The sequence below is a fragment of the Bubalus bubalis genome, chromosome 17 (assembly GCF_019923935.1).
Source record: "Bubalus bubalis isolate 160015118507 breed Murrah chromosome 17, NDDB_SH_1, whole genome shotgun sequence".
Classification (NCBI taxonomy): domain Eukaryota; kingdom Metazoa; phylum Chordata; class Mammalia; order Artiodactyla; family Bovidae; genus Bubalus; species Bubalus bubalis.
In genome coordinates this window covers 69,394,444-69,407,288 of record NC_059173.1, presented here as the reverse complement: position 1 = coordinate 69,407,288, position 12,845 = coordinate 69,394,444, and the positions used below count along the sequence as shown (strand labels likewise).

The following is a 12,845-nucleotide window of genomic DNA, read 5'->3' as shown; positions in this document are numbered from 1 at the left end:
TAGTATTTTATAAATGAGCATTTAGAAATATATAATTTATCTGTAAGTAAGTGGCAGCTGTTGTTACCAATGAAAGTAGTTGTAGAAGGAATAACTGAAAATGCAGTTTGCTTTATTATGCTGTCACTTGACATAAGTACAGGCCTTACTTCCTCAGTTTGTTGGGCAGTTGCTTTATGAAGTGAGTGAATTTGTAGTCCTCCCACCTCATTTTTCTTTAGCCTCCATTCACAGGATCTGCCCAGACTTTCTGCCTGCTTGGGATATAACATAAGCCTCTTGAGCACAGGCCGTTTACAGACTTCAGTATTTTTTGGATGGGATGCTAGCAGTAGATGGTTATATCAGCTAGTATACCCTTATATAGTCTTGAAATACTTTTGTAGGAGATAAATAGAAGGAACTTTCAATCTCCTTTGTAATATTAGATCAGTAATGTTAAAATGTGACAAAGGAAGTGGCATTAACAGTTACTTAAAAACTGGAGTTTACGTTGAACACTGACCACTCTGTCATAGTCCTCGGAATCCCTCTATGGGGCAGTTGCTGTTATTTCCATTTTACTAATGAGGCACAGAAATTACTTAATTTTTTACCTCAGGTCTTCAGCTGGTAATGGACAGAATTGGGTTTTGAACCCATGCACAGTGATATGGCTTTCAATGCTAAGGTTCTGCCTCGTGAGATTTTTTGTGTTTTAAAGTCAAAATTAACAAACAGAACATATAGTTCTGATTGGAAGTCTTAGACTCATTTTCTGGGTATACAAATATTTTTCAGCTTTCCTTTAAGGAAAAAAAACCTTTCATAAGTCCCCTCTTTGACTTTCCATTTTAGAATTGATAACATGAAATTGTAGATAGGATGTCTTTAATAATAGTGTAATCTTTTCCTTATCTAGGTTGTTATAGAGGGTAGCAATGCCAAGAACTCTGCACTGATGGCTAAAAAAGCCCCTACAATGCCAAAACCCCAGTGGCACCCACCGTGGAAACTCTACAGAGTGAGTGAACCTGTCTGTTATTGCACTACAGGAAACATGATCACTGCTTTTCAGTTAAACAAGAGCCAAGGGCTAGAATAAAGAGGAAACAGTGAATATATGACAGCTGGTAGTTTGGGGTTGGGAGGAAGGGGGTTAGGCACGATCTTAAAAGATATCTTGGAAAGTAAACTTCATTAAGTAGAAGTTATATACTTATATTTTGTATAAAAGGTAGTATAAAATATTGATGAAAGCTCCTGAATGGAGAGCACACAAAATAAATTTAGGAATGTGTTTGAGGTGTTCTTTATGAAGGTCAAGGAGAAAAATCAATGCATCGGAACATTTCAAATGTACCAAATATTAAGTAAAATGTAAATAGTAGGAAATAGACAGCTGTACATGTTACCATACTATAGAATAGACTTTCTTTTGGTGTATAGATCTAATAAATCTTAAAGGTTATAGACTTGGTTAGCCACTACCACAATCTGGATAATTAGAACCTCTATCAATTCACACATACCCCTGGGCTGTTTTTTAGAATCACACCCTTCCCTACCCTGCCAACCTTTCATCTGTTTTCTATCATTATAGTTGTGCTTTTCAGTTGTATCGTAAATTCAGTATATATCTTTTGGGGCTGGGTTTCTTTACTCAGCTTACTGCATTTAGATTCATCTAAGTTGTTGCATGTATTAATGCATTCCTTCTTATTGTCAAGCAGTAGTCCATTGTATAGATATACCACAGTTTGTATATTCATCCATTCACCAGTTGAAGATAATTTTACACTTATTTTAAAATCTAATTAGCAGTTAATCTTATAAACTTATCATTTTTTTGATAGGGGTAGGGCAAGTCAGATTGGATGAAATTTAACACAAGCATGATGACTTGAAATTGAATCAGCTTTAGCTTATGTATAGTGAGCTTGCTCATTCTGTCTTTTTTTCTTAATACAGGTGATCAGTGGGCATCTTGGCTGGGTTCGATGTATTGCTGTGGAACCTGGAAATCAGTGGTTTGTTACTGGATCTGCTGACAGAACTATAAAGGTAATAAGAAAAGAAGAAAAAAGTAAATACGACTTTTTGTTTGCCATGTAATTTTAATGTGTTTTAAGTTATTTCCTCTGGGTAACTGCTTTGTAGTTCTCTGATTTGTAGACCTGAGTGTGCAGTAAAATTTATTGCCTGTTAAAATAATTTGTACCAGTTAAATGTCCCAAATAAGTATCTGTTTGAGAAAGTGGTATTTAAACAACGGTTTTTTTCCAGATAGTGCATGCTGACTATCTCCAAGTAATTCCTTCATATTTTTTCCCCTTCTGATTACAAAATTAAAGCAGGCTTATCTATTAAAAAATGTGGAAAATGTAAAGGAGAATAAAAGAATGTAGACCCATACATAATCCTATTACTGTCAGATATTTGAATAAATTTATTTTTAACTTCTCTGTGTATGTGTATCTGCATTTTCTTCTGAGCATTTTTCCTGTGGTTATAAATGTGTATCTTTTAAACATTCATGTTCAAATATGTAATTTTGTCCCAGGTTTTTTTTTCACTTAAGTGAAAGTCGCTCAGTTGTGTCTGACTCTTTGAGACCCCATGGACTATACAGTCCATGGAATTCTCCAGGCCAGAATACTGGAGTGGGTAGCCGTTCCCTTCTTCAGGGGATCTTCCCAATCCAGGAATCAAACCTGTGTTTCTTACGTCTCCTGCATTGGCAGGCGAGTTCTTTACCACTAGTGCTACCTGGGAAGCCCCATATACGTGTGTGTGTATACATATATATATGTGTATGGTTTATTACAGGATATTGAATATAGTTCCCTGAGCCATATATTAGGACCTTGTTGTCTGTCAGTTCTATATATACTAGTTTGCATCTCTGAATCCCAAACTGCCTATCCACCCCTCCTCTGAACATCTTTTTAAGTGCTTCTATAGTATTGTTATCATTGGATACGCTGTAGTCTGTTTTCCTACTGTTGAACATTAAAGTTTTTTAGCTTCCTCATTTTTCACTAACATAAGCAATGCTAATGTGTAATTAGTGTGGGTCTAAAGCTTTTTCAAATAGCTTTACAAATAGCTGTGAAAACAAGAGAAGCAAAAAGCAAAGGAGAAAAGGAAAGATATAAGCATCTGAATGCAGAGTTCCAAAGAATAGCAAGAAGAGATAAGAAAGCCTTCCTCAGCAATCAATGCAAAGAAACAGAGGAAAACAATAGAATGGGAAAGACTAGAGATCTCTTCAAGAAAATTAGAGATACCAAGGGAACATTTCATGCAAAGATGGGCTCAATAAAGGACAGAAATGGTATGGACCTAACAGAAGCAGAAGATATTAAGACGAGGTGGCAAGAATACACAGAAGAACTGTACAAAAAAGATCTTCACGACCCAGATAATCACAATGGTGTGATCACTGACCTAGAGCCAGACATCCTGGAATGTGAAGTCAAGTGGGCCTTAGAAAGCATCACTACGAACAAAGCTAGTGGAGGTGATGGAATTCCAGTTGAGCTCTTTCAAATCCTGAAAGATGATGCGGTGAAAGTGCTGCACTCGATATGCCAGCAAATGTGGAAAACTCAGCAGTGGCCACAGGACTGGAAAAGGTCAGTTTTCATTCCAATCCCAAAGAAAAGCAATGCCAAAGAATGCTCAAACGACCGCACAATTGCACTCATCTCATACGCTAGTAAAGTAATGCTCAAAATTCTCCAAGCCAGGCTTCAGCAATATGTGAACCGTGAACTTCCTGATGTTCAAGCTGGCAGAGGAATCAGAGATCAAATTGCCAACATCCGCTGGATCATCAAAAAAGCAAAAGAGTTCCAGAAAAACATCTATTTTTGCTTTATTGACTATGCTAAAGCCTTTGAGTGTGTGGATCATAATAAACTGTGGAAAATTCTTCAAGAGATTGGAATACCAGACCACCTGACCTACCTCTTGAGAAACCTATATGCAGGTCAGGAGGCAACAGTTAGAACTGGACATGGAACAACAGACTGGTTCCAAATAGGAAAAGGAGTACGTCAAGGCTGTATATTGTCACCCGGCTTATTTAACTTCTATGCAGAGTACATCATGAGAAATGCTGGGCTGGAAGAAGCACAAGCTGGAATCAAGATTGCTGGGAGAAATATCAATAACCTCAGATATGCAGATGACACCACCCTTATGGCAGAAAGTGAAGAAGAACTAAAAAGCCTCTTGAAAGTGAAAGAGGAGAGTGAAAAAGTTGGCTTAAAGCTCAACATTCAGAAAACAAAGATCATGGCATCCGGTTCCATCACTTCATGGGAAATAGATGGGGAAATTGTGGAAACAGTGTCAGACTTTATTTTTCTGGGCTCCAAAATCACTGCAGATGGTGGCTGCAGCCATGAAATTAAAAGACACTTACTCCTTGGAAGAAAAGTTATGACCCACCTAGACAGCATATTGAAAAGCAGAGACATTACTTTGGCAACAAAGGTCTGTCTCGTCGAGGCTGTGGTTTTTTCAGTGGTCATGTGGCTATGGTTTTTCCAGTGGTCATGTATGGATGCAAGAGTTGGACTGTGAAGAAAGCTGAGCACTGAAGAATTGATGCTTTTGAACTGTGGTGTTGGAGAAGACTCTTGAGAGTCCCTTGGACTGCAAGGAGATCCAACCAATCCATTCTAAAGGAGATCAGTCCTTGGTGTTCTTTGGAAGGAATGATGCTAAAGCTGAAACTCCAGTACTTTGGCCACCTCATGCGAAGAGTTGACTCATTGGAAAAGACTCTGATGCTGGGAGAGATTGGGGGCAGGACAAAAGGGGATGACAGAGAATGAGATTGCTGGATGGCATCACCGACTCGATGGACGTGAATTTGAGTGAACTCTGGGAGTTGGTGATGGACAGGGAGGACTGGCGTGCTGCGATTCATGGGGTCGCAAAGAGTGATACGACTGAGCAACTGAACTGAAAGCTTTTTCTGTATTTTAAATTTTCTGTATTGTTTTTCTGTATTTTCTGTATTGCTTTGTTATAGTTTGCCAGAAAAAGTATTAAAAGGTCAGACATTCTTGAAGTTCCAAAATGGGTGAATTGATGCTTGCAGCACATGAGAGGATACTTTTCAGGACATTACTTATGTTTCTTTAAAAATACCTACTAATACGATGGGCTCCCCTGGTGGCTCAGCGGTAAAGAATCCGCCTGCACTGCAGGAGATGTGGGTTTGATCCCAGAGTTGGAAAGATCCCCTGGAGGAGGGCATAGCAACCCAGTCTAGTTTCTCACCTGGAGAATCCCATGGACAGAGGAGCCTGGCAGGCTACAGACCATAGGGTAGCAAAGAGTTGAACATGACTGAAGCAACTTAACATGCTAATATAAGTAGAAAAGAGTAACTAATCTTTAAAAAAGAAAACTGTATATAAAATTTGTAGTGAGGTTGAACTTTTTAATATTTTATTTGCTACTTTTCAGGATATCTTTTTAAGTTGATGCCATCCTTGACTAATTTAATACCTCAGTATTCATTCTTTGGCTCAATACCCTTTATATATTAAGAACTTTTTGTCATCTATGCAAATACTTTCCCAGTTTGAGCATGCCTTTCAATTCTCTTTCTCCTGCTTTTATTTTTGGTGATGGGGTTATTTTGCAAACTTTTGTAGTTTTATATGTTTTTATCTTTCACTTTTGATGACAATTTTAACATTAAGATTCTAAAAATTTGCTTTGAAATAATCAGCAAGAGTAAAATTAAGTATTTTTTGATTGCAGATCTGGGACTTGGCTAGTGGCAAGTTGAAACTGTCGTTAACTGGGCACATAAGCACAGTACGTGGTGTGATAGTGAGCACGAGGAGCCCGTACCTGTTCTCCTGTGGAGAAGACAAGCAAGTCAAATGCTGGGATCTCGAGTATAATAAGGTATGTGTGGAGTTGAGGACTGAAAGCATCATGAGCCCCTATTTATCCTCCCAGTTACAGATAAGTTAACTCTCCTCCCTTCTTTTTTAGGTTATAAGGCACTATCATGGACATCTGAGTGCCGTGTACGGCTTGGATTTGCACCCAACCATTGATGTGCTGGTGACCTGTAGCCGAGACTCAACCGCACGGGTAAGTGGACTGGAGCCCATCTGTGCATACACTGCCTCCTGCAGGGTGCAATCCTGAGGTCTGCGTTTCTGCATAGAGAATTTCAAGATCCTTACTTTGACCCGTCAGTACCCCACCTAGTCTTCATCCCCAGCTCTGTGGCCTCTCCATATCCACTGTTGGGTGGCCCTGCCCCTGAAATGTGACAGGTTATTTCATTTACACACTTTCTTCATTCTATTCAGACAGGTCTACACAGTTTTCTAGTCAGTTCCCATGCTTGAATTGATCTTGTTACTTGCCTGAAGATAGGAATACCTGTTTTCATTGATGGTATTGTGTGCTGTTTTTATAGATTTGGGATGTGAGAACTAAAGCCAGTGTACACACATTGTCTGGACATACTAACGCAGTGGCTACAGTGAGGTGTCAGGCTGCGGAACCCCAAATTATCACTGGTATGATCCATACTTTTCAAGTTTATGGTATATCATATCAGCATGCATTATTATTATATACTTTTCATATTTACTGTGATTCTTGCTTTGTGTTGTATATTCAGTGTTTCTCTGTGCACTTTAAATTTATTGTGGTAACATTTAATTCTGTTTTTATGTCATAAGTTTTATATATCATAGAATCTTTGTATCATGTAATGTCTGACTAGAAAGTAGTGCTATTAGATACAACTAAGTGCTGTTTTATAGTTTCAAAATTAGCAGTCTAAGAAATTAATGTTAGAAGACGCAGTACCCCGGACTTTTAGAACTGATTTGATTCTTGCTTTGCTTAAAACATGGTTAATAGCAATGAATCTTTAAGACTAGAAAATAATTCCTTCCCTTGTTTTATTTAAATAATCATTAGAGTTTTTGCCTTCCTCTCCACTAGGGAATAACATTATGTATTTGTTTTCACGTTTGTTCTGGCTCTTCAGATGACAGTGCACTCAGCATTTATTATATTTAAGGATTAAAATCAACCAAATATTTTGAAAGTATAGAAAGCAATTAGTCAAAGGTTGATACGACTTTTGTTCCATATATATGTGTCTGTAGAAGAATGCTTCAGGTTTTATTATATTTAACTCTTGCATTCTTTTTTTCTGGTCTGTATTTTGGGGATTCTCCTTACAGGAAGCCATGATACTACAATACGATTATGGGATTTGGTGGCTGGAAAAACAAGAGTCACATTAACAAATCACAAAAAATCAGTCAGAGCTGTGGTTTTACATCCAAGACAGTAAGTCTGTTTTCCTAAGTAGCTTCTCTTCTTCCTTCAATTCTTAGTATAATTCAGAAATAGCAAAATTAGTACTACTTTGGTAGTCATTTAGTCATTTTTCAGACCTGTTCCATTTATGAGCTTGCATTTCCTTTATTTTCCTTGTGAAGTATTTTTCTTGTCCTGCATAAGATGAAGAAAACTTTCTACATGGTGAAAAATGATGTCAAATGAGATAATACAAATAAATCATGGTGACAGGCTGCATGTCGTAATGGAAGCTAATAGTCGCTAGATTTAATGTTTTGGACAAAAATATTATTGGACACTGGACTAAACATAGAATAGTTAATTTCATAATGAAAAAATTAATATACATAGGAAAAAAATAGTAGGTATCATGAACATTATTCACAGAGAGATGGAGCATAACATCACAACCTGCTGTCTGTAGAACCGTGTCCCCTGGCACTCCCAAGGTCACTCGTCTCCTGCCTCGCCTCCCTCCCCACTCTCCCTGCCTTTATCTTGCCTCCTCCTTCCGATCCCTGTCTCCCTCACTCCCTTTCTTCCTCTACCTGACTCCCTTCTCTCTTCCTCTCCTTCTCTCAGTTCTTTCCCTCTTCTTCTGGCTTTCTCTCTCGCTTTCTCCAAAACATTTACATCACCCCTTGCCCTTCATGTGAGTTTAGGGGGTTGTATGTTTATTGCTTTAGCTCAGTATAGAGCACTGGGGAAATGAGAGGAGAATATAACTTCAATCTAGGACTTATACATTTAAAGTAATTTAGAAATCTGATATAAGTTGGAACAGATCTTTTTGTCTTGATATTTTTATCTTGGTATGATGATAATATTTTGCCAAAACTACATAGATCCTGATGATACATGCAAAATATAGCCATAATAAGATTTTTTTTAAATCCACATTGTATTTAACTTTGTTTACTTTATTATTAATTCTTTTCTTATTTCAGTTACACATTTGCGTCTGGTTCTCCAGATAACATAAAACAGTGGAAATTCCCCGATGGAAGTTTCATTCAAAATCTTTCTGGTCACAATGCTATTATTAACACATTGACAGTAAATTCTGATGGAGTGCTTGTATCTGGAGGTAAGGTATTTTTATGATAAATATGTTTTAATCTATCTTTTTTTTTTAGCGAATAAAATTTCTAAGTCATTACACTGACGTATTAGAATAGAACTTGCCTGTTTAACATGTGTATTCATGAAAATTCATAATACATATAGCATATTTCATGGTTCAATTCTTTTTAAATTCCCACATTGATAAATCTAAGTTAAGGATTTATGCCAGAAATCACCTTAAGTTTGGTTGTGTGTTTTGAAGTTGAATGTCATTTTGTGGTGCTTTTTGAGATCTATAATAAATTCTGAATTAAGCACAAATGAAAGTAGACAAATTGATATTAAGAGGAGCTCAAGTGCCTGTGTGTTATATATCTTTATAACTCCATGGTGCTTGGCTGAGGATGGGTGCTTAATAAGTGTTTGTCAGGCTGAACTGTTGAGGGGACACTTGGTCTAACCTGTCTTTGCCTTTAAGCTGACAATGGCACTATGCATCTCTGGGACTGGAGAACTGGCTACAATTTCCAGAGGGTTCACGCAGCAGTGCAGCCTGGGTCTTTGGACAGTGAGTCGGGAATATTTGCTTGTGCTTTTGATCAGTCTGAAAGTCGATTACTAACTGCTGAAGCTGATAAAACCATAAAAGTATACAAAGAGGATGATACAGCGGTAAGTTCTGTATTTCATAGATATTTTAAAGTAGAATAAGTCAGCTTTGCCAATTTTCCAGGCATTTTCTCATTTTAAAGCTATTGAAATTATCAGGAGGGGAAATAATCTTCATAATACTAAAATATTTGTCATGTTGAATAGTGTGTGCTCATAGATTCGGAGAAGGCAATGGGACCCCACTCCAGTACTCTTGCCTGGAAACACCCATGGAGGGAGGAGCCTGGTAGGCTGCAGTCCATGGGGTCGCTAGGAGTCGGACACGACTGAGCAACTTCACTTTCACTTTTCACTTTCATGCATTGGAGAAGGAAATGGCAACCCACTCCAGTGTTCTTGCCTGGAGAATCCCAGGGACGGCGGAGCCTAGTAGGCTGCCATCTATGGGGTCGCACAGAGTCAGACACAACTGAAGTGACTTAGCAGCTCATAGATTTTTGCATTGGTTTCACTAATGACAGCAAATCTGTAGATAGTTTTGATTTTATCTCAGCTTTGCTTCAGATCAGATCAGTTGCTCAGTCGTGTCCGACTCTTTGCGACCCCATGAATCGCAGCACGCCAGGCCTCCCTGTCCATCACCAACTCCCGGAGTTCACTCAGACTCATGTCCATTGAGTCAGTGATGCCATCCAGCTATCTCATCTTCTGTCGTCCCCTTCTCCTCCTGCCCCCAATTCCTCCCAGCATCAGAGTCTTTTCCAATGAGTCAACTCTTCGCATGAGGTGGCCAAAGTACTGGAGTTTCAGCTTTAGCATCATTCCTTCCAAAAAAATCCCAGGGCTGATCTCCTTTAGAATGGACTGGTTGGATCTTGTTGCAGTCCAAGGGACTCTCAAGAGTCTTCTCCAACACCACAGTTCAAAAGCATCAATTCTTCGGCGCTCAGCCTTCTTCACAGTCCAACTCTTGCATCTATACATGACCACAGGAAAAACCATAGCCTTGACTAGATGAACCTTTGTTGCCAAAGTAATGTCTCTGCTTTTGAATATGCTATCTAGGTTGGTCATAACTTTCCTTCCAAGGAGTAAGCGTCTTTTAATTTCATGGCTGCAGTCACCATCTGCAGTGATTTTGGAGCCCAGAAAAATAAAGTCTGACACTGTTTCCACTGTTTCCCCATCTATTTCCCATGAAGTGATGGGACCAGATGCCATGATCTTCATTTTCTGAATGTTGAGCCTTAAGCCAACTTCTTCACTCTCCACTTTCACCTTCATCAAGAGGCTTTTTGAGTTCCTCTTCACTTTCTCCCATAAGGGTGGTGTCATCTGCATATCTGAGGTTATTGATATTTCTCCCAGCAATCTTGATTCCAGCTTGTGTCCCTTCCAGCCCAGCATTTCTCATGATGTACTCTGCATATAAGTTAAATAAACAGGGTGACAATATACAGCCTTGACATACTCCTTTTCCTATTTGGAACCAGTCTGTTGTTCCATGTCCAGTTCTAACTGTTGCTTCCTGACCTGCATACAGATTTCTCAAGAGGCAGATCAGGTGGTCTGGTATTCCAATCTCTTGAAGAATTTTCCACAGTTTATTGTGATCCACACAGTCAAAAGCTTTGGCATAGTCAATAAAGCAGAAATAGATGTTTTTCTGGAACTCTCTTGCTTTTTCGATGATCCAGCAGATGTTGGCAATATGATCTCTGGTTCCTCTGCCTTTTCTAAAACCAGCTTGAACATCTGGAAGTTCTCGGTTCACATATTGCTGAAGCCTGGCTTGGAGAACTTTAAGCATTAATTTACTAGCGTGTGAGATGAGTGCAATTGTGTGGTAATTTGAGCATTCTTTGGCATTGCCTTTCTTTGGGATTGGAATGAAAACTGACCTTTTCCAGTCCTGTGGCCGCTGCTGACTTTTCCAAATTTGCTGGCATACTGAGTGCAGCACTTTCACAGCATCATCTTTCAGGATTTGAAATGGCTCAACTGGAATGCCATCACCTCCACTAGCTTTGTTAGTAGTGATGCTTTCTAAGGCCCACTTGACTTCACATTCCAGGATGTCTGGTTCTAGGTCAGTGATCACACCATCGTGGTTATCTGGGTTGTGAAGATTTTTTTGGTACAGTTCTTCTGTGTATTCTTGCCACCTCTTCTTAATATCTTCTGCTTCTGTTAGGTCCATACCATTTCTGTCCTTTATCGAGCCCATCTTTGCATGAAATGTTCCCTTGGCATCTCTGATTTTCTTGAAGAGATCTCTAGTCTTTCCCATTCTGTTGTTTTCCTCTATTTCTTTGCATTGATCGCTGAAGAAGGCTTTCTTATCTCTTCTTGCTATTCTTTGGAACTCTGCATTCAGATGTTTATATCTTTCCTTTTCTCCTTTGCTTTTCGCTTCTCTTCTTTTCACAGCTATTTGTAAGGCCTCCCCAGACAGCCATTTTGCTTTTTTGAATTTCTTTTCCATGGGGATGGTCTTGATCCCTGTCTCCTGTACAATGTCACGAACCTCATTCCATAGCTCGTCAGGCACTCTATCTATCAGATCTAGGCCCTTAAATCTATTTCTCACGTCCACTGTATAATCATAAGGGATTTGATTTATGTCATACCTGAATGGTCTAGTGGTTTTCCCTACTTTCTTCAATTTAAGTCTGAATTTGGCAATAAGGAGTTCATGGTCTGAGCCACAGTCAGCTCCTGGTCTTGTTTTTGCTGACTGTATAGAGCTTCTCCATCTTTGGCTGCAAAGAATATAATCAGTCTGATTTCGGTGTTTACCATCTGGTGATGTCCATGTATAGAGTCCTATCTTGTGTTGTTGGAAGAGGGTGTTTGTTATGACCAGTGCATTTTCTTGGCAAAACTCTATTAGTCTTTGCCCTGCTTCATTCCGTATTCCAAGGCCAAATTTGCCTGTTACTCCAGGTGTTTCTTGACTTCCTACTTTTGCATTCCAATAAAATCTTACCCTAAGAATAACAACAAAAAAATAGATTGCTATGCAAATTAATTCTAGAATCAAATCTTAGGTGTTACTAGAATATCTAGAAACCATTTGATTTAAAATGAAGCACCATAAACTGAATTTGTAGCAAATGCATTCATCCTTTATTAGATATTAAATATTATTTATCTTAATATTTATTAGATAAATAATCAGATAATGCCAAAAGTTTGTCACCTATCTTAAAATTGTTAAAGAATTGCTATATGTATAATGCCAAGTAATATACTTTAGAATAAGTGCCTTATTTTTGTTAGAAAAGAACTTATTAAATATGAAGGAGATCAGTAATACTTTGTTTTAACTTACTTACTTTTCTGTTTTTAGACAGAAGAAACTCATCCAGTCAGCTGGAAGCCAGAAATTATCAAGAGAAAGAGATTTTGATGTGTTCATTGTGGTTGCAGTTTTTGTTTTTTTGTTTCTTTTTAGCTTGGCCTGGATGAGAATATCCAGTCATTTGTGCTCTGGCTAGGAATATAAAGCAAAAACTCATGCTTGAATCATTGCATTTTCATATTTTACAATGAACTGTCCTCCCCCATGTTTTTATTTCTAAAATTAACAGTTTGAGATCCTAGGAAGTAAGATGTAGATATCAAGCATATGTGAGTTTTTTGACTATAACTATCCTAAACAGAATGATTTGCCACTTCAATTAAAACACACCCCCTTTTTTTAACTTACAAAACTGCTTACTATAGTGGGACATGTTTTGAGGGGAGTAATCTTTGTCTTAAACCCTTAAATACTGGTATCTGTGATTGATATTTTGGGATTAAAGGATTTTGAAGTCTTA

The 12,845-nt window shown here is 38.2% G+C and overlaps 1 protein-coding gene across 2 annotated transcripts in view; it reads left to right on the top strand.

Moving 5' to 3' along the window:
• The window catches only part of PLRG1 (pleiotropic regulator 1), a 20,804-nt gene extending 7,959 nt beyond the window's left edge, over positions 1–12,845 (top strand). For both annotated transcript variants that reach the window (XM_006056342.4, XM_006056344.4), the window contains 9 exons: positions 902–1,003; positions 1,951–2,043; positions 5,767–5,916; positions 6,007–6,108; positions 6,443–6,545; positions 7,224–7,332; positions 8,292–8,431; positions 8,888–9,081; positions 12,374–12,845. In XM_006056342.4, coding sequence (XP_006056404.3) covers positions 902–1,003; positions 1,951–2,043; positions 5,767–5,916; positions 6,007–6,108; positions 6,443–6,545; positions 7,224–7,332; positions 8,292–8,431; positions 8,888–9,081; positions 12,374–12,433 — 1,053 coding nt within the window. In that variant the 3' untranslated portion in view covers positions 12,434–12,845. The remainder of the gene's footprint in view (positions 1–901; positions 1,004–1,950; positions 2,044–5,766; positions 5,917–6,006; positions 6,109–6,442; positions 6,546–7,223; positions 7,333–8,291; positions 8,432–8,887; positions 9,082–12,373) is intronic.